The sequence below is a fragment of the Nestor notabilis genome, unplaced genomic scaffold (genome assembly GCF_000696875.1).
Source record: "Nestor notabilis isolate BGI_N333 unplaced genomic scaffold, ASM69687v1 scaffold1253, whole genome shotgun sequence".
Lineage (NCBI taxonomy): Eukaryota > Metazoa > Chordata > Aves > Psittaciformes > Psittacidae > Nestor > Nestor notabilis.
In genome coordinates, this window is record NW_009923073.1 from 59,008 (window position 1) to 81,457 (window position 22,450).

At 38.2% G+C, this 22,450-nt stretch overlaps 1 protein-coding gene across 2 annotated transcripts in view; it reads left to right on the forward strand.

The window, feature by feature from the left end:
- Nucleotides 1–22,450, forward strand: part of MYO1B (myosin IB) — a 94,046-nt gene that overhangs the window by 43,057 nt on the left and 28,539 nt on the right. For both annotated transcript variants that reach the window (XM_010011928.1, XM_010011929.1), the window contains exons 7-12: nt 8,232–8,330; nt 8,678–8,781; nt 9,395–9,542; nt 10,232–10,350; nt 11,125–11,211; nt 11,531–11,596. In XM_010011928.1, coding sequence (XP_010010230.1) covers nt 8,232–8,330; nt 8,678–8,781; nt 9,395–9,542; nt 10,232–10,350; nt 11,125–11,211; nt 11,531–11,596 — 623 coding nt within the window. The remainder of the gene's footprint in view (nt 1–8,231; nt 8,331–8,677; nt 8,782–9,394; nt 9,543–10,231; nt 10,351–11,124; nt 11,212–11,530; nt 11,597–22,450) is intronic.

Below are 22,450 nucleotides of genomic sequence, written 5' to 3' on the forward strand. Positions count from 1 at the left end.
CACTTAGCCAAATTCATCGCTGTTTCTAAGGCTGACTTTCTAACTGTTGGCATTTTACTGTTTGTGTAATAATGAGAATCATCCAAGGTGAACTGAATGCTCCACATGCAATACCAACGTTTTAAAACAGTGTGAAAAATTTTACACATAAATTTTACACATAAATACAGGGTTTGGTTTTTTTCATAGGACAAACATCTTTTCTGGGCCAAGTCACCTTTTGGAACTCAAAGAGCATGATTTTTGTGACAGAATCTGGAAACTCAAAGAAGTCACTCTTGAAGTGTTTACAGTTATCTATTAGCTTTCACATTTGACAGTGAAATCAGAGGCCAAACATAGTGTATTCATCAATAATTAAATGTGAACAAAAGGTTGTAGCAGGCTAGCTGTGTTGTTTGTTGCTTTTTATTTCATGTACGAAAGAGATATATAGGAAAAAACCCTCTTTTGTAGAGTGGACATTCAGCAGTTTGGAAGTACTGTGCTGATTCATCTGATTAAAATATTGTGTCATATCAAAAGGCAATCCAAATAGTTACTCTATAGTTTATCTGCCTTATAAAACTTTGCATGTTGTAATTACAACATTACATGTAATTATAATAACATGATGACAAATGTAATCAAGGGCAGATATATTTTTAGATCTTCCTAAAAGCTGCCTATTTTAGGCATCCCCCTTGTCGTCTCACATTTAATAAATATCTAATAGCAAGAAGATTAATTTAAAAATAAAGAGCTTATGTGTAAGCTCTGTTGTGGAAAAGACGTTACTTGTTGAACTATGAAATACCTCATTTAATGTTCACAATATTTGATAGTCCATCCCTCTATTTAAAAAAGAAGAGTTTAAATTCTGCACAGTTTTAAAGCAAGTTTATTGTCCTGCCTCAGATCTTTTCCACACATCTGCAGCATTGCATTGCAACAGAAATGTTCCTGTTGTGAGATATCACCATTCCAGCGATACTGGGGCTTTACATTCTTTTACACCACTTAGAATTTACTCTGGTGTTAGTCAAATTTAGGATTTGTCTTCTTAATTCATCAAGTAGGAAGTAGTGCTCAAGTTTTCTGTCCTTAAAAGGGAAGTATGATTAGGTTTTTCATAAATACTCTTTGATTTCTGAGCATGTGTTGGTATTGTGTTAATATGATGTGAAAATGATATCACAGTATTTTGATTAAACTTTAATAGTTGTATCTGAAGAACTTGATTTCCAAACATCAAAGAAGTTAGAAAGCTTTTGGATCACAGCCTATGTCACCAAGCTGTATTTCATATTGTGAGTGGCTGGAGGCAGACATGGTAGACATCTAGTTTATTTTCCTGGCAGGAAAGGTAATGAAGATAAGCTATAAATTTTATCAGGCTGGTAAAGATAAGCAGAGACCCATTAGGCTAAAAGATCTTGTTTGAAATGGTCTGGTCTGTCCTACTCTGAAATGCTGTGAAGCTCTGTGAAAGGCTAGTCAGTCTGTCCATGACCCTTCATGTAGGGCTGACGCTATTGTGACCTTCCCTTGGGCCATTCTTCTGATGCCCTTCAACGACCTTTTACTTCTTAATGACAGGGGTTAACCTACAAGTGAACCTTTCATGGAATGGAGCTAGAGGGTAAAATTATCATGACAGTGCATACTGTGTCTGTCCTGTCCGTTTGCAGTGAATGGAAATATCCATTTGCTTTAGTGGGAGCAAAGAGATCTGGAATTTTTAATGTGCCGTAAATGGAAAGGTAAATCCTTTGAGTAAAATTAGAATGGGAATAATAAAATGGAAGGGATTTGTGACACCTATTAAGTCACAAGTGGTATGTTCCCAAACTGAAGATAATTTTATGTTTGAACAGTGTAAAATGCACGTAGGCTCGTTACATTAAAATGCACATAGGCTCATTACATGTACATTACATGGCTGCTCAGAGCTTCCAACTGTGCTGATTTCCAAGGGATTTGACATATTGATATATGTGCAGTCATGAAAAGAAACAGAGTGGAAAATTAGAGATGGCATGATTTTTGGAAAGTCTTAAGTATATTCCTTCAGTCGGGTTTTTTTTTTCCCTTAGACTGCAAAAGAAAAGTGATTTCAGGTAGTGTGTGTTGTATGTATATGAATTTATGTCCGCAGCACCCGAGGGGTGGGGGTGAGCAGGAGGGTAAAGAAGGCTGAGTAAGCTGAGGTATGTAGTAAGCCCGAGTTAGAATCATAGAATAGTTAGGGTTGGAAAGGACCTTAAGATCATCTAGTTCCAACCCCCCTGCCATGAGCAGGGACACCACACACTAAACTATGTCGCCCAAGGCTCTGTCCAACCTGGCCTTGAACACCTCTAGGGTTGGAGCATTCATGACTTCCTTGGGCAACCTATTCCCTTTTTGTTAGTTTTATGTGAAGGTCCCGACTTATTTTCCTCGTGGGTGTGAGATGTAGGAATCCATGTAACGTGAGGTGCATAGTCTTGGTGCTAGCTAACAACCAGCCCATCTATTCATGGGCTGACCTGTTTCCTGGGGGGGAGGATTAGGAGACCAAAATACTCCTGTGAGCATTTCTGAACACCAAACTCTTGCTGTGTTGTCACCTGTGGTTGTAGACATCCCATTACTGTTTTGTCACAAACACCGGTCCCACTGAAAGGCATGCTGCTGCTTTAAAATGCATTGCCCACCAGGTGAGTTGCATTTACATTTTCTCTGCCTGAACTATGAGTGTATCTGCTTCTTCTGTCCTCCCGTGGGATGTTCATGGTTGCTGCTGTTGCAATGAACAGTCTTGTCAGTGTTTACATGCTCAGAGGGTTTTTTGTCCCCCAAAGCAGGCAGTTGGAGAGTTGAGTAATTAACTTGCTTTTACCTGAGTGTAATATTATGGAAACACATTACAGAAACCATCAATGCTATTACTGTAACTACTCTGTTAGTGGGGATGAGAGCAGGAGAAAGGAGAATAGTAGTTTCTTTTCCACCTGTAATTATAGAATAGTACGTATTTTATGTAAAACTGGGCATGTTTGGTTTTGAAGCAATAGGTGCAATATCTTGTACAGCTCTGAAATATGACTCTCTGTCCACAGATGTTGCATCTGTTTTGTACTCAAAGCAACGTTTATGTGCGCACTTGGTTTGTTAGTTTTGTGACTGTTGTGTACACTAAATTTTATGGTTGAAATGCTTTTGCATAGTACAGTCCAAAATATTTCATACTTGCAGTTGTTCAGACCTCTTGAGAAGTAGGGATTTTACAGTATCTTTCCCAGAATATTTCTAAGTGTTAAATTTTCACATTTCATCTGGAATTTCCTGCTGAAAGATACCTAGTGTTTAGCATTAGGTGATCTTTCCTATAACTGCCTAAGCCCTTTGGTGATTTAACGATTAACTAGAAGACAACAGTGGTGCAGGTGAAGTACAGTATATGTAATACCTGCTTTTGAAAAAGCCTTTTTTAACCACCACAGTGTACCTAAAGTCCAAATAACAAGTGATTAAGAAAGGCCTCTGTTTTGCCATCTCTTTCAATAACATGAAAGAAACCTATGATGTTTGTTTAAAGCAGCAACTTTTTAAAGTTAGCAAAGCAATAGTGATAACTTTACAGCTTATTCTTCTTTACAATTTGTTTGTTCATTTTAAAAGACAAAAGTAATTACCCACTTACTGAGAAATCAACAACTTGGGCTGTTGATTTTAGTTGTGTGATTGCTGTTAGTAAGCTCCTTTGCTTAGGGAAATATTACACAGATTTTACAATTAGATGTTGTGGAAAGAGATACTCCTTGTTGATTTTTGTTTAATCTTAACTTCTTCCAACATCTCCCTTGGTGTCCCTGTTAGCACAGTTGCCAGTGTTTAGGCAATTGCCTTGGCTAAATTAGGAAGTGTTTAAAAAACCAAACAATACTAAACATTTTGATCAGCTCATTTTTAAACATCACTTATCACTTGAGTAATCAGGATTTAACACTCTTAAAATTGTACAGTCATCGTATTTTCACTGCACATACTGCCCAAATGGGTTTTTGTTTGATACATTTACAGACTGTTTCATTCAAGCAAACATTAGTATAAACTTGGTGGGAATAATGGGAAAAAACTGAGAAACCACTCCTGGATTTTCTTTTTCATCAGTGGCTTTTTTTGGTGACAGCTGAAGAATCAAGGTAGGAAAACAGAAAAGATAATTTAGCAACATGTTCTGTAAGTTTGGTTGAATACCTATGATGAAGAGAGTAAAATAAACTTTTCCTGGATTATTCAAAATGTTTCAAGGTACTGTTGGTTTTTCTTGGTTTAGTGTTTACTTACTCTTTTCTTGAATGTTGATTCAATTTCTAGTATATTTAGAGAAACACAAATGTCCTAAATTTTTCAGCACTGGTCAAATAAGCAAAAAGAAATCAGGTAGATTTGTACATCAGAGTTTGCAGAAGTATTGAGCATCAAGTATTCAACATAATTTCCTTTTTTATTATTTCTTTCATGCTGACTTCAGTCAAATGGTTTAGCAGGATGCTCACACAGATCTCCTGCATTTAAACCAGTATTATTTAGGAATAACAAATAATCTTCAGGACCTGAGGAATGTAGGTGGGTTTTGAGCCGTCTGAATGAATGGATATTCAAACCAAATGATATAAAAGTGTTTCCAGGGCAGACCTTTCCAAAGGAATTTAATTTTTACAGTTGCTTTGATACAAGCAACATGCTAAATGTTTCCGTTCAAGCAGAAGCATTGTTAGATAATGCGGAAGGAATTCATAAATACACCATATGTCATTCTGTATGTTCTCTCTAAGTAAATCCGTATAGTCACTATACATAATTTATTTAGACTATATAACATATAGGTATGTATTTAGACTATATAACAAAATGTAGCATGTATAGAGATTTGGGTTTTTTGCTTGTGTGGGTTTTCATATAGATAAGCACCATCTGTCCGCACATGCTGCTGTAAACAGAATTACGGAGTGGATGCATGCAGAAATCTTCTCTCTTGGATGCTTAATCCACAGAATTTGTAACCATGTGAGAGTTAACACAAAAGCTACAGGTTGTGCAGTAGTTGCTTTACAGAAAATATATTGGGTTGATATATTAAAATGCTAATCAGGGCAAACAAAGGGAAGAAGTTTTCTGAAGAGGAGGGCAGATGGTCTGGGTCTTTTCTTACCAGTCTGATTTCAGTCTGCATGTAAACAGAAAGAAAAGTGGAAAAAGAATATAGCTTTAGAGAGAATTGGTAGCAGCTGCTTTGTTAAGGTAAATACCTGATTTTCTGTCAGTAACTGCTTTCTGGAGCTTTTTTCCTGTTACAAAAGCTGACAGAATATGGAATATTGGGGCATTGGGAAGCTGACTGTTAATTATTAACCGTATTGCTTCTTAAGTATATAAATAAGATGAACTGTGGTGAAAAATACAAGACAGTTATCCTTCTAACATAGCTAATTTGGCATATGTTCAAGAAACTGTTTGTTAAATCTGCTGAAGGCATGCATGTAATTAGAAGAAGGCTTACAATATGTGGCTGAGCTTTTATGACAGCGTTGGAGTAAATTTATATGTAGAATATTTTTAAACCCAAATAAGCCAAGCCACACTGCTTCAATATACTTTGGAAATACAGCTATTTCCTGAAGTGTGTATAGCCACTGCGGGAGCTGAAGTTGTTTATTTCTTTGAGATTAAATTTGGCTGCAATCCATTCCAACACTTCACTAGAGAACTTTCACAGCCAGAGTGACTCTGAACTGCCTGGCCCTCACCTTGCCTTTCTCAGCCCAAGTATTAACACTTGGATGGATGGTGGACCAGCCTCTCCCTTTAAGTTATGTGTTAAAAACTAGAGAGGATCAGGTATCCAATAGCTAAGTTAGAATAGAATAGAATAGAACAGAACAGAATAGAATAGAATAGTTAGAACTAACTGGTTAGGCTAACTAACTAGGATGACTCTGAGTTTGACCACAGCTCAAGGAGAGCCCCAAACGCAGGTGAAGTTAGAGGTGGAGCAGCTGCACACCAGGCTGCTAGTGAGAACTACAGCTTCTGGTCTGTGCTTTTCCAACATAGCATCAACCATCAGATGTTAGTCGTGTGTGTTTAAGAAAAGAAAAGAAAGAAAAAATGTTAATGAAATGGAAAAAGCAAAAGTGGAAATCTGTAACCTGTCCCATCCTAAGGTAAAGATGAGCTGCTGGCAATAATGTGACAGCCACTTGTTTGGGCATATCTTGGGTGTGCTTTGCGACCGGGATGTGCAAAACTTCCAGGTGCTGAAACAGGGCCACCTTTGGAAGGAAAGAGACTGTAGGGTTATTGAGTTATCAAAATACATATGTCTGTTTGAACAAGGCTGAAGTTCTGATGTGGTCACACAGCACATTAGATGCTTCATACAGTCAGATGCTCTGGTCACTGGGAGCCTTACTCACTATCACCCACAGTGCTGATTACAGTTCTTCACTCGGACAATTGCATGTTTATGGAATAACATAGTTCAGCTGGTCTGTAAAATATTTGAAACTTGCCCTACAATAAGCCAACCAGAATATTAATAATACCATCTGAATTCTGTCATTTTTGTCACTGGTTAATTATTAGAGCAGACATTAATTTTTGAATCTGTTTTGTTTGGAGGAGGGCCTCCTAAGGCTCAGATAATTTTGTGTGTTGAAGTTTGGGCTTTGGTTCCTATTCCACAAGAAGGGGTGTAGCTGTAGGTAATTACAATGGGCAACACAGGCACAACATGCTGCTTGTAGATAAAGAAAATACTAATGGACTCTATTGCACTGCTCTGCTCATGGAGCGACCCCCACAGCAGGCTCTTCTCTTGGGCTAAGCCCTGATGTGCCAGAAAGCCAGCAGAGCCCAGGGGCTGCGGCTCCCTGTGGCAGGGATAGAAGGGGATTGCAGCACAAAGGGAGCTGCACTGAGCACTGCCTCTACCTTGCCAGATTGCTAAGACTGAACAGGCTCAGTTTCGTTGGATATTATAGTAGCCAGGCAGGGGAAATGTTTAGCAGCTCCACGTGTCCTTAAATGAATTGGTGTTCCCTGTGTTCTATCTTTGTTGAATGTCTCAACTTTGTGGAAGCTCTTCTGTAGATTGAGAGCCAGGCTGTGATGATTTCCCTTTTGGAGCTTTCTTCTTGCATGAATGTAGCCTAGAGAAAACTTAACCCCAGTCAGAGAGCTGTGGTGGGTATCTGGTGGTAGTTACATAGGGAAACTCCTTCGTTGTTTACTTGGAATGAGGCACTGAATGTCTCAGTCTTCATGTCGCTGAATATATGTAGCTTAAGAGAAACTGTATACTGGGAACTGTGGGTTTGCTGCCTGGAAAAATGGTGTGGAGCCCTTGCTTGCCAGTGGGAAAGAAGGAAAAAACAGTGAGCGACACTGATACCTGTCCAGGGTTCTCTTATCACATCCTTCTCCTGGTGCACTGGAAACTGCAGCCTTTCCATGCAGTACAGGCTGTGGTCACCAGGTTTGTATTGTCACCTCCATGGTAAATATGATGGAGGGTCTGAAGTGTTTGCAGTGTGTTACAAATCAGTCTGCTTCTGCTGTCTGCCTAGATTCCTGCCCTTATTGGTAAGGTCTAGAAATGTGCCCATCACTCACGGTGGTGGTCGAAGTGATCTTGTCAGACGACTCAATGAGCACGATGATGCTTTTCCATTTCACTTTAAGTGTCTTATGATGTCTTATAAGTCCCATTGGGAGTTATTTCATAGTCTGATGCACCTGAGGTTCACAAAGTGCTATGTGATCACTCAGTTTCTATTCATTATTTGGCTTCCCCCTTTCTTTTTCCCTTCTTCCCTGTGCTTAACCTGTTGACATTTCAGTTCTTTTCAAACCCTTGCCCATATAATCATTTTCACCAAATCTTAATGTAGTGGTGGTACCGTAAATTGGTTGACTTCTTTTGAGCACATTGCCTCCCTGACGTAAGTTTTCTTTGCAGCTCACAGACTGCATCTTTTATAAGTATATTGGATTTACAGCCTGCTCAAATGACTTATTTGAGAACTATGTACTAATGTGTTACATTGTGATAAGGTTTGTGCCTACCATTTATCACCTTCTAATTTGCTGCTCATGATATAAAGCACTGAAGTAGAAAACAATGGGGGATTATGTTCACATTAAAGAGTTTTGCTCCAGCAGTTGTTCCCTGACATGTAAGATTTTGTTTGCTTGTTTAGATCTGCTGGAGAAGTCTCGTGTTGTTAAGCAGCCAAGAGGTGAAAGAAACTTTCACATTTTCTATCAGATACTGTCTGGTGCATCGGAAGACTTCCTCTGTAAGTGTTGCCCCTGTGCCAGTTTCAGATACAGGTTTTCTTCATACTTAATGTGCTGTTCCATGCCCATCATCTTTTGTGGGAAATGTGATATGGTGGTAGTGGCAATAGTAATACTGAAGTAAATATATGGTTTGGTATTAGCCAGATATCTGCATCAGAAATGGCTTTGCAATGTATTATAAACAAAGAAAAAGACCTATTCTTATTCAGAAGGCTCGTAATAAAGATCCTTGAAGAAAACTTAAACCTAGTAGTAGTAACAGCTCTTGACAATACTGATTCAGGGATAAAAGAGCTACTAACAAACATGCTGTTACTAATGATATTTTTATTTGATTTATTAGGCAACCTTAAACTGGAGCGGGACTTCAGCAGATACAACTACTTGGGCCTTGATTCTGCCAAAGTGAATGGAGTGGATGATGCTGCAAACTTCAGAACAGTTAGGGTAAGAAGAAACAGGGGTTGGGTGTAAATCCCAAAGGGCTCAACATGAACACAGAGGATTTACACCCTAGGTCTGGCCATTTGTGCTGGGCTGGGCTAAGAGAGCCATCTTCTCTGAGTGCTAGCACCCTTGATGCAAGAGTATAGCATGTTTGTACAGGGAAGCTTAAGTACAATTAGAAAATACGAAGAACCAAGTTTCTGGAATGTTCAAGTGGAAATACAAAAAAAGACTGAAAAAAAAAAAAGGAAGGAGAATAAAAAAGCAGCCCAGGCCCCTTGATGAGACCATGGAAAAGGTTATATTTTGTAGCTGCTTATCATGGCAGTGATTGAGCTTCATGAACCCAGTGATGCTGACCAAGTTGAAAGAAAAGCATGCTGGGATGGTTCTCAAGATGATTTGCCATGGTGCTTTTTGCTTGATTGTACTGGGGGATCAGAATAATACAGGACCCTATTACCCAGTGAAAGTACTGCATTTTAGAAACACATAAACTGAAGGAATCCTAGAAAAGGACCGGATTGACATTCATATTCATTGTTATTCAACCTGTCTTTTATACGTATATGTGGGTTGTTTAATCTCAGAGTTTTATCTGTCCCCTTTCCAGAATGCAATGCAGATTGTTGGCTTTATGGATCATGAAACACAGTCTGTTTTTGAAGTGGTGGCAGCCGTTCTCAAATTGGGAAATATTGAATTTAAGCCTGAATCTCGTGTGAATGGACTAGATGAGAGTAAAATCAAAGATAAAAACGGTAAGATGAGATTAGTGATGGCAGGAAAACCACTAATTTGTCTGAAGTCATTACTAATTTTGTGATTTCTGTAGAAATACAATATCCTTACAGATGAATTAAATTAGATTGTTTCCAGAACTCGCCCGCAGGCAAATATGGGTTGAATTCCATGCAATGTCAGTTGTTGTGTTTGAAAGTCCACAAATGATTAGTTCCTTTTTTTTCCCGCTTTATTAACACTTTCTTCTGAAATGTTAAATGGTGCTAAGCATTTCTGTAGGGGCTTGGTTATTCTGCAGTGGAGGCTTTTGTTTTTTGTAGGAGGGCATCTCTGCCTGTAATGTCAGATTCATTTGGTCACGTTTTTTGCAGCTGATACCTTTTGAAAGTTCATTTATTTTCATTTGGGAGTATTTTCATTGTGAAAAGCAGTTACTGACAGAAAGTCAGGTACTTACATTCACAAAAATAACCAGATAGAAAGTGCTTTCAAAACTAATAACTCTGTTTCCTTATGATGTGCTTATTGTTAAGAAGCTTTGCTTGGCAAGGGTGTAGCTGGGAGAAAGTGTGATGGGGGGACACTTCTGTTGAAGAAAACCTGATTTGGGAAGATACTGAACTACTTAAAAGCTAATAGTTTTGTGGGAAGAAAAGCAATGATACAAAAGGATTCATTATATTTACACTCTGCTTTTTCCTGCTAGAACTCAAGGAAATCTGCGAGTTGACGGGTATAGACCAGTCTGTATTGGAAAGAGCTTTCAGCTTCCGGACTGTTGAAGCCAAGCAAGAGAAAGTTTCAACAACACTGAATGTGGCTCAGGTAAAAAGAACACCTGATTAAAGGAAAGAAATGTTTAAAATGGCAATTTATTCTACATGACTAAACCATAACTGCCCAAATAAAAACTACAACTAATAGGCTTACTGAAGAGAACATATAAGCAGCATGTGTGTTTTTTCTTCAGCAGTTTCTCAGTGTTCAAATGTACTGGATGTTTTGTTTGTGAGTTACCTCAAAAAGATGAGGGAGAGGAAAAGGTTGCAGAGAATGAAAAGATGAAACAGTTCTGCACGAAGGCATGTTGAAAGCACTGTGGCAGACTGTTTTAATTTAGAGCAACTGGTGTAATTTCATGTGAGTTGTATGCCCCGGGGTTGCTGAAGAACTGCTGCTGCCAACGTGGACTTATCTCTCTGTAATGTTGTGTGATTGCCACCTGTGTCTCATCAGCTCAGGCTAGCAGGAATGTCGTTTCCCTGACTGCAGCTGCTCAAGTCCCTTTGCTTTGGATTAGGATGGGGAACGTGAGTCTTTAGAGGAGGTCTGGGTGAGCAGGAAGGGAACCGAAGTGCCCTGATTGTGGCTGCTGTTTCAGCTAGTCCATGGCCAGGAAGGCAGAGGGGTGCATCAACAAGCTACCAACACTGAAGTGTCCTGGTGCCCCTGGTATGGCTCCAGTGCCTGTTTGGGCAGAGGCACTGCCGCTTGAGCCATTCCCACTCTACTCTGTTCATAGCACCTTTAAGATATATCACTAAAAAAACGTTGGGATTAGCCCAGCCTTTATAAATTTTTTTTGTTTCTTCTGTTTAGGCTTACTACGCTCGTGATGCTCTGGCTAAGAACCTATACAGTCGACTGTTCTCTTGGCTTGTTACCAGAATCAATGAGAGCATTAAGGTATCATTGTTTTGTGCCCGTAAGAAATCAATAGAAACCCTTTAAAGCGGTCAATAGAATCGTATTTGCCAATTTCATTTTTCCTGGTTGTACACTGTTAGACATGATACAGGTGAATAACTGTATTACAGCTCAACAAATTGCTGTCTGCTCTGTTTTAAAGCTTATAAAATAATTCATGTTAAGTGTATTTTGGGAAACTACTAAACATTTTAATTTACAGAATTTGACAGCCTACTTACGAGATACATCAGTTTTCTTGATTCCCAAGTATGAGATGTACAGATGACTCAATGTTTAATTATTATTTTTTTTTAAGGCACAAACAAAAGTGAGAAAGAAGGTAATGGGGGTGCTGGACATCTATGGCTTTGAAATTTTTGAGGTAAGACCTTTATAATAGTAAACATTTAACGTGAGAGCTGTTATTAAAGTTTAATAGCATAGTTCATGAATCAGAATACATGTAATTTTGAATCAAGTATGTCATTCCTGACAAAAATCCCACACTAGAAAAGTAAGCCAAAGAGAGATGTCTTAGCATGTCTGGTAATTGAAACAAAAAGTTCTGAAAGCCAAACTTGTGTCTCTTTACACCATAGGTAAATAAATCCTTATGATGGGTAAACTAAATAGAGTGATATACATTCTGAGCATAAGAGAAACTGCAGTGTCATTTCTGCCTTGAGGCATTTTGTGGATGTCTTTGAACAAGCTTTGTATTCTTTAAAAAACACGACGACAATACTTTTTTCCCTGTCAAAATCAAACATGGAATTATATTGCTTTTCATCTCGATTCCCTTCATTAAGTATTCTGTACCAATTCCTAGCTAGCGATCTGTGGCTCACTGCTGTTTGTTTATGATTGTATTTTTAGCCTGGTGGTATTTTGAAACACAATCAACAAGGAGTTTTTAATTAGGTTAGGGAACACGAGGGAGAGGGTGTTTTCATAAATCTTACTCTGACAGGGTTTCTTAAGAGATTTGTGGATCTCAGTTAGAATCTGTATAGTGTTTAAACTAGAAACTCAGCTGAAGAGGGGAAAACCAGTAGAAAACACGGAATCCTTACCCACTCCCCTACATCCTTCTTTGAAAATCCAGGGAGTATGTTTAAACTATGTAGAAGATGGGAATAATCCCGGAGAGTGATTGTACATGGGAGGGTGGTGTAAGCTTTATTTCAGAAGCGTAACATCAAAGTATGTGCAAATCCAAATACTTCCATGAAGAGGAAGAACAAAGCTGATACTTGCTTCAAGGGTTTACTAAGCTAGGTTGTATTGTTTGCATGAAACATAGGAAGGTATTTGTGAAAATATATTACAAGTGGTCAGGTGGCTGAATGGAGATCTTAGTGCCAGATCTCTTTGGGGCTGGTCCTTGGCATACCTTTAGAAAGCCGGACACTGGTCTGGTTCTGCTAGCATCTTCGGGCAGGACTCCTGTTTTCACTAGCTCTTTCTTTTATGTTTGATTAAGGATAAACATGTAGGCTGAGGTGGCAGACAGAAGCTTGCACTGGCACACAAGCCAGATGAGTAATTGTGTTTGTGGGATGGTGTTCTAGAGACAAGGTTGTTTCTTGTATGCAATTTTCTGGTTTTGATAGGAGTTCAACGTCTTAGAGGGTCACAAGTAAGTAGGTGAGTACGGGAGATGTAGTTTTGCAGGAGAAAAATGAAAGAACAAGACTCTCTTCACTTTCATACTGAATTACAATGTGGCTTTCCCAATTCATACAAACTCCAGAGCTATGAAATAATACAAGTAGTTGCTGTTCGCTCCTTTAAATCTTGCATGTTGGTTCTGCTGGGAAAGGTGGGAAAGTTTTGCCTTGTGATTCGAGGATCAAATTCATTAGTACATTCATATAAGAGGTTTTCATGAGGTAAGAGTACTAGCCAAGTAGCTTGGTTCAGCATCACAGAAATAATGGAATTATTTCTGAACACTGAAAATGGGAGTCAGGTAGTATGCCAGAAGCATACTATACCATATTATATACTATACCATATTTTAATTTAAACATGTTTGAAAAAGAAGCTTGATTGGTTTAGGTTTCTAGAGGTCACTCTTAAAGGTACTAGTATTGGGGCTACATAGCAGTACTGTAATTCAAAGGGTGAATGATAGACAAATAGTCCATTAGCAAATCCCAAATCAGCTGTGTTTCCAGTACCACCCACTTAGTCATCTCTGTGTTTCAGACAGGTTAATTTTATAAGCAGAAGCCTCTGGCTTATTTTCAATTAAATCAAAAGCAAAGACATTATTTCGAGGCAAAACAACGTTAATTTTCTATGCAGCTCTAGTTGGAACAAAAAATGATATTATGTCATAATCCTTAAATTGAGTAAAATAACTGTGATAAACATTGTATAGGCAAAGTGTAACTGGTCTTGTGTTGCTTGAATGAATGTCATGGCGTAAGGTCAAGCAAGAGGATGCCTGCGGCATATTTTTAATGTCGTGTTTTGTAACAAATGATTGAATCTCAAAAATTACTAAAGATCTTCAGAAAATGCTTACAAAAGCCAATTATTGTTGAGAATTTAAGTAACCACTTCACAGAAAATATATTGCTTAAAGTTAATTATATTAAAACAATAAATGAAGTAAATTTTAACACTGTACAATACCGTAACTCAAGGAAAATTCAATAATGCCTTAAGATTTACAGCATAAAAAGTACAGTGGAAATTGGAGTGGTTTACTGTGTGGTACATTTGTAAACACAATGGCTAAGCATTTGAAATGTTAGCTGAGGTGTAGCCAATGGCAGTAACCATATCCATCTAACTGTAAATTGCTTAACAATTTTGACTAAAAATGTGTAGTTTCCTTCTGAACCTAATTCTTAAGTCAGATATTGACTTTCATGTCTGTTCTTGAAGGTTAGAACTAACATCATCTCTACAAAGAATGTTTTTTGGCAAAAATGTATTGGAAAGACTTCATCTGTGAACTTGTGCATTTAAAACTTGTAAGCTATTTGATACGCTGAAGGTAAAAAAGCCTACTTTAATCATGTTTATGCTCAGGAAGCAGATAGGTTTATCATTAGTGCATGTGCCTCAACCTAAAGTGTTCTTGTACCTTGGAGACAGAACTCGTACTACACACTACAGAAGGGGTAGTAGTAGTTCTTTATATAGATGCAAAATATTTACACATGAAGCTTAGGACCACTGAAGTAAGTAGCAAAATATGTGTTTACTGAAGGGTGCATTTGATTTTATTTTATTTTTCCTGTAGTGTTACACTTGCCCATCAGGATCTCTGAAAGAATAAACCAGTGATATTCTGATTTACCTGTTTTGTCCTGAGATTCTCACTTGAAAGTTATTGTACTGTATTATAGTCTGCTTCCACTGCAAAAACATTAGTTTCCTACAGATTTTTGAGCATTTTGTTTTGATTCCTAGTAGACAGGGCAGGCAGTATTTCTTGGGCCTTATATCTGTTCAGGATGATTCCTTAACTCGTTGTACAATTCCTCCTGTAAGAAGAGTAAAGAAACCCAGATTTCCCATTCTGAAAGATCTGACACTTCACCCTCTGATGACAATAGCATTCTTGTTCTATTATATGCAAATTCAAGCTTATATAAATGAGATTTTTTTTTAATCTATTTTTGAAAGTTTATTGCTGCCCACTGTAATTCCTATATTTTTCTGTAATGTAAGTTAATTTACAAAATAACTAGAGGTTTCTTGAAACTTAACAATGGGAAGTTACTGAAGTATTGATACTGCTGGCATATACTCTTTGGGATTTGGTTTCCGCTAGTCTTTTATCAAGGACAAACCCAAAAGCTGTCCAAGAAAGCAGATTTAAGGACGTGGCTGTCCAAAAATTCAGATTAGGGAATTTAAATCTATTGATAATCCTCAGCCTCTGTGGGTTTGGCAGATGTCAACAGCAAGCTTGGCTAAACAAGCCACAAAATAGGTGCTGTAAAGCTGTGTTTATTTTTGAATGCTGCCATGCCTTTTGTGGTAAGCTGTATGTGTTTTGAAAGCAAAATGCTGAAATTCTGGGTGTCTCTGTGTGAGTTGTCTATGGGCAAGGATTTAGGGACCAGGATTAGTGTGAAAATGCAGGCTGCAGGGCTGGGTTGGTTGTGTAACATTGCTGGAGCTTGAGCAATAGATAGAAGCCTGACACTTACTGCTCCAAGTATGTTTATCCACATTTTTGAGTAGCTGCATACGTAGTCAGTATGTAGTCTAGACTGTGATTTGAGATGGGCAGGGGTGATGGTGGTGGCACTGGGAATTTCAGAACCAGCTTGATTGTAGACTTCCTGGGGTAGGTTTAGGACTGCTCCTGCTTTATTCCGTGTTTGTTTCTATATTTTTGGGCAGAAGTGACTTCCAAGTCTCTGCAAAATGTGGAAGGGGTGGGGTTTATGCAAAAGAAAGGTGGCTGAGGAAGGTGGATGACTGAGGGCCTGCCAGGTTTCAACAATGAAGAGCAGAGATTCTGTTCAGTTTGGACATTTAATTTTCCATTGTCTACATTTACTATGTAGATGAGGGATAGGGTGTATAAAAATGAATGTCATTCAGAAAGTATGAATATTTCATCCTGCCTAGCCTTCAGAGATGAAAATGCGGCTGTGCTAGCTGGCTTAAAGGCTTTATTCTGAGATTTCAGGTGTCGCTCTGTAGCTGGTCCATATGATGCAGCTAATGATTTGGAGTGCAGTTTTGTGAAAGTTGGGGCTGCCAAACAAGGCTTATTCTTGAAATCTGACAGGCCCTGAGAAGACAATTCGAGAGTGTGAATGCTTTTGGATGCTTTTTTTAGTCCCTTGGCAGAGCAGTTTGTTCTACATGTTTTAGCCTGATGAGAAGCGGGGATGTGCTGGGCATAGACCTGCAAAAATAAAGCTTCAGAAAGAGAGGGTCTGTTTCTGTTTGGCCCTCAGACATCTGCTGAGGGTTAACCTGAGGTGACGTCAATACCCGGTCTCTGGGGACAGCGTCCGATCAACTCCTTTTGCTCCGTGTACACAAGAACAGACAAAGTCACGGCAGCATCCGTGTGCTGCATAAACTCCAGCAGGAAATAAAGATACTGCCAACAGAAAGAGCAGTAAAAATCAGCAGTAAAACCAGGTCCGTTCCTCACAGTCTTTGATGCACTTTGATAGTGGTTCTATATATTTACGGCAATTAGCTTGTTTCTTGTGTGTAGAAGTCCCTTGTGGTGATGGAAAGAAGCTTGGTAATATTGCATGTACTACGTAAACTGTCATCTGTACATCAATGAAATGCCAATATCTTTATTGAGGTAATCCACTAGAAATACGAAGAATGAAGTTTCATTATATTAACATGTTCATAGTTGTGGTAATTATCTGTTTTCAGATGAAGGAAACCAAATAAGGAGGAGATAAACATGGAAAATGACTTTCTGAGATGTTTAAGGCATGAAAAAACTGTGGAGGTGTTTCCACTTTTACCATAAACCTATACAACAGCTCGGTCCACTTGCTGAATAGTTGCTTTGCTTTTTTCGATCCTGTTCATTACATGAAGGAAATTACAGCCGCAGAGCATGCTGAGCTCCAAGAGATTGCTCCTGGCCCAGAGATTTCCCCTTCCCACACTCCAAGGATGATTTTAATGGAGATGGTTGTAGTTATTTGCTAGAGAAATGACTTATTAGAGGGGGAAAAAAGAGCATATGGAGAAAATGGGCACTTTCGGGGTTTTTTTTCATTCTTGTAGGCTCTGGGGACCTTTCCTTCATGTCTTGACTTTGACTCTGGCTCAGCCACGGGTATCTGTTGTTTTGCTGGTTGCTTTAATATCCAGACCATAATTTCCAGCCTCCTTTTCTAGTCACTTCACCTTACAACAGATTTACTTTTTGAAATTGTTCAACCCTTTTCAGATGCCCATCAGCATGCCACATACTGGCAAAAGGGTAGTGCTAAAATGTATGTACCTGGCCCTCTAATCAATCTGATTGCACAGGGCAGAGCCCAGATAGTATGAGAGAGAGCTGTATTTTTAATCTATAATTGATCAACTACATCTGCTGGCAAGTGTTATGAAGGAGGGGAGCTTTACAGAGAGGGTCCCTTGATTGAACTCATTTGTGCTGTGGAGACTTTAAAACACAGTTAAAGCAATAATTTCTAGCAATCTTGCAAAGCAGTAAGTGCTAGAATGCTTAGAAGCAGAAGAAGTTAATCACCATTTAATGAATCACATTATGATTTAAGTATTTAGAGAAGATTATTTCAGAAAACACAGGTTTATGAAGTAAATCCCATTGGCTGGCTGTTTTTAACACAGGAAATGCTTGGAATGCTGGAGCAATACACACAAATGCTCTGCTTCAGGTTGTGTGAATAATGTTTCGCCCTATAGCTGCTGTTCTGTCTTAGAGGAATGGGTATGGTTATATAGTAGGTTCTTGCCTACTTGTAATTTCTGTTGTTCCAGGACTGTAAGTTATCAGGTTGAGTTTGTTGGAATGATTGTACCTGGGTTTCCGGGTGCATCACAAGTGCATTGCATGCACTGGATTGGCTGTAGTTGCTTGCCCTTTTAACTCCAAATTTGGTTTTAAACCTGCACGTCTGGACACCACAGCTGAGATCACAATGGATTTCAGAGTGCCTGGTTCTCTACCAGTGCCAGTATCATCATTAAGAGCTGAAGCTGGTTGTGCTATGCAAGTATGGAAAATGAATAAGACCTGAAGCTTCGGCATATATTTTTCTTGCTTCCTTTAGACACACTGAAACATAGTTTGATTACATGTATGTGGAATATTTATTGTTAAATGGTATGCTTCCTTGCTTCTTTGCCTACAGAGATATTTACACAAAAGCACAGCCATTATTCTATTTCACATGAGATATATTTCAGTTACATTTGATTACTCAAATGTTTGTATATATAAACAGAAGCACATGGGGTGAATATTGTTAACGTATCTTCACTGACTTTGTAAAAACCAGAAGAAATTGTTAGAACTGAGTACATGGGGAACGTGTAGCTTGTTTTTTCTAAGATAAAAATGTGTCTCTTTTCATTTTCTTTAATTGCACTTTCCCCATCGTGCTGATTTTTCTTTTTCTAGCATTTGTACTTCTTAGTTTCGTCTCATAAACTCATGAGCTTCTGTGGTCATACATAAAAAAACCTATCCCCAGATACTACAGTTGGATAGAAATTAAATTTGCTGGTTGGTTTCACCATTCATTCCACCATTCATCTCAGTGAAGTGAGTATGTTGGTCTTTTATCATCATTACTTTTGCCATCTGGCTTTTTCTCTACTGCTCTCAGTAGTAGTCTAGGGGCCTGATGGAACTACCTGGGTTCACCTGCCTATGTTAGAAGGTCAGACACTTCTGAATCCTGGAGCTGCACTGATGCTGAAATAAGTTACTTTCTGGAGCTATATTTGTTAGAGCAAAAACATCAGTTTCTGTATGTCTTCTCCCCTCCATATTGACCAAAAAGTTCATTTTAATGACATTGGTTCTGTTCATTCCACAGTCTCATAACTTGAAATGTTTAGATTTTGTTTTAAATTGTGGTTTTCCTTTAAATGCTTCTCATGTATTTTTCAGTCACATGTGTTCATATAAGGTACTTGAAAAGGTGTAGGACAACACCTTTTTGTCAGTGGTCATAGACTGAGCAATATGTAGATTTTTGAATTTGCTGTCAACAAGAGCTGGTGTGATGAAAGGTTAAGAAGGAAGAGGAAATATTGAGAAACACCTTGTATAGGTGAGATACCGATGATACAGCTGATTTGGACAACACCATATGCTTGATTTGGGGAAAACAGTGGAGAAAACACAAGAAAATAGAATACTTAAACTAGGGGTTTATTAGGCAAGGGGGAAGAGCAGAATTCATTCCTACCTACTAGTATGGAAAAGTACCCAGGTTTCAGTTTTAAGTAGGTATCTTAGTTTCCTCAGTGTCTCTGAAAATCGCTGGTATCTGGGTACTCTTGAGTGAATTTGAATTCTCTATGTGGAGGGAAGGATAGGAGGTAGCTGGTTTTTATACAAAAATACCCTGGATTAGATATTTAGTGTTCTATATCTAATGCAAGAAATTACATTCATCATCAACATATGGAGACATTTTTATTTGGTATTTTGCTGGTATAACTATTCTTAAGGTCAGGAACATCTATATATGTTTTTCAGATGATTCCATGATATGTATGACTGGAAACTTCCAAAGAAGAAATTAGGTAAAATATTAAGGAACAAAAAATATATTCCTTAGACTTTCAAGCATATGTATGTAATTTATATAAGAGCAGTGGTTCAAAAGAAGAACTTTTCATTTTTCATGGTTGACTCTTAACAACCTGAGCAAGTACAACATTGTGATCTGCTTGTGTAGATGAGCACTATATTTTTACCTGGAGCAGAACTTTTTAGAGCTCACAAACTTGCTATTCATGAAATGCCACCCTGATGCCTGGCAGTTTGAAGGTCGATAAAGAATAAAGCTGTACGAGCAAGACACCATTATCTGTGAAGTGAAAAACATGGTGAAGTAGGCTTTGATTTTTGTCAGTGAGTTTTTCTACTTGTCTAAATGTATTGTTGCACCTGATAAAAGATTGAGAGGATAAGCTGAGGGTGGCTGGTTGTTCTGTAGCTATAAATTTGACACGACTTTAAGCTTATCTCAGATGACATTATGTTTCCCAGCACTTCTAATTTAATTTAAGAGATCGAGTGGTGTTTTTCTTCCCCAAAGGACACATTTTATATTCCACGGTGATTTCAAAGGGATAGTTTGACATGCTGCTATCAAAATGCATGGATTGAAGTGGTGCTCTCAACATTAAAGTAGCAGAATTACGGCCTGGAAGAGAAGCTGGCACTTTGAGAAATGCTGTTCTTAAATACTTTGGTGTTGTTTTTTTTTTTCCCTAAAATTTGCTAAGAATATTTGAATTCATTAACTCTTCCTGAAATTTTGGGTCTTTCTGTGTTGATCAAAACACTTTCTGTTGCTTTATGCAAATGGTCAGCATAAGGAACAAGCACAGTCTCTGATGGCTGGATCCTACCAGTTCATTTCTCCTGAATGCGTTTAGTGATGTGTTATCACTGATAATAGTCATTCTCTATTGCCTTCTAAAAAACAATGTCAGAAGTCCTTTAGATCCCTTCTAGTTCTGTCATATTAATTTCAAGGAGCCTTCATTAAAAAACTGGGGGACAATTCATTTGTGAGAATTGGTCTATGCTTTGTGAAGCCCTCACATAATTAAAAATTATAGCTATACAGTAAGAGAGAGTAAATTCAGTCTCTGTTGCCTTACTCAGATTTGCCCTGAAATAAACACTCTAATTGGTTTTTTCATGCAGTGTTTCTTAAGCCTGTAAAAGGAAATGCCTCTTTCTAAAGTGTATTTAATTTACCAAATGTCTTCTGGCATGTTCAAGTTAAGTGTTTTGAGAATTTCTGTAATTCCAAACATTTTTCCTCATTTTCTTTGCTTTTGCTCTGCATCATACATAAAGAACAAAATTGCTACTGCTCTTCAATGACTCTTTTCCTGGAATAGCAATTTTCAGTGGCTTGGCAATATCAAATAGAATTTCATAGCTTAAAGTGAGTGATTTGTGAAGAAGTCTGTGGATTTTGGTTTGCCTTTCTTTGGCAAACCATAAATATCGTAGATACATAGCAAATCAGGAAAGCATGTAGCAATTACTTTAATATATTGTTGATGACCTTTTAGTTACATGGTTTAGCTGGATTTGCAGTTCAGTTTCCATCTTCTTTTAAAGATGAATACTGTGTATAATATGTCAGTGAAAAGTCCTGCAGTGCTTGTAATCAAAACAACATATTGTTTTGGAGAAACAGTCTTTCTGTGTTGGGTGGCATGTGCCTGGCAGGAGAATGCAGAGCGTGTTTTACCCTTCCTCTTTGTCAAGGTGATGTGTCAGTTGGGGTCCTCTTTCTTCAAACTCAGTTTACCTAAAGCGATGGTCTTATCTGAATGTGTCAAATAAACTTTTACTCATTCTTCCTTCAGTACTCTCTCTTTCCTTCCCTGTTCTCCCCACCCTTTAGTGATATTTGTCTACCAAAGGTTACACACACACACATATATATATATATGGCTTTTTGAGACAAAGGAAAATACATGGTGGTTTAAAGAGCTGACAGCGCAAGAATGCTGTTCTGTGTTGCACTCTGATGTGCCTCAGTCCCGTAGTTTATTGGTAATTTTTGGGTAGTACCTAAAGAAACACTCATCTACAAAGAAGTAATACATAACATTTTTGTAGTAGTTCACACTTCCAGTGATGTACAAACATGAGTCTGATAAAAAGACTGATCTACGTGGTACTCTAAATAAATGCTAATAGAAATATTCTGTGTTGTTATGGAACTATAAGTACTGACTGCAGTTTATGTAATTTCTTTTTGCAACAGAATGCAGTAAGTATGACTTGTTTGCAGTGCTGATTTTGCTGCATGCCAGATTTTAACTTTCTTATCTAGAGCTATGCAAGTTTTGCAATCCTGATTGATAATTGCAGTTGGTGTGAGGGGCAGTTTGATGTGGCTGAGAAAGTTTGGTGATCAGCTATGATTTTGCTTTACCTAAAACTGAAATGATAAAAGTAATCTGTGCTACCTCAATATTTTCTAATCTGCTTGCGTGTTCTTAATCTCATTTAGCAACCATATCCTTAATTTAAACATTGAAATAATTGCAGTTGCCCTTAATCACAAGAATTCTATCACCATAACTCGATCTTCACAGGTATTGTATAGCAGACTTATCTGATAGCGTATAAAGGCTTAGTGGTCTATTCTGCAAATTTTCAGGCTTCGTAAATAACAAGAATGTTTTTCATGACTAGTAATTAAGAAAGGAGAACACAAAAAGGAGTGGCAGAGGAGAGGGAACCCCACAACTCCAAAATAAAGAAGAGATGACCAGCAGCTGATATCCAGATTTACTCTTGGTCACAGTTACGTCTGCATATACATGGATGGAATTCTTACAATACTAGTGACTGACTCAAGCACTGGGAAAGACCAGTGAAGCTGCCGTTGCCTATTTGTTTGAAAGGGGCATTTTAAACCAGTCTGCAGAATGGACACCTGGCCTCCAAACTGCACTCAGTTAAGATACTGGAGATGAAGTGATAAACCACAGCTTTTACCCTGCAGTCCTGGCCCTGGTGATGTCAGCACGAAAA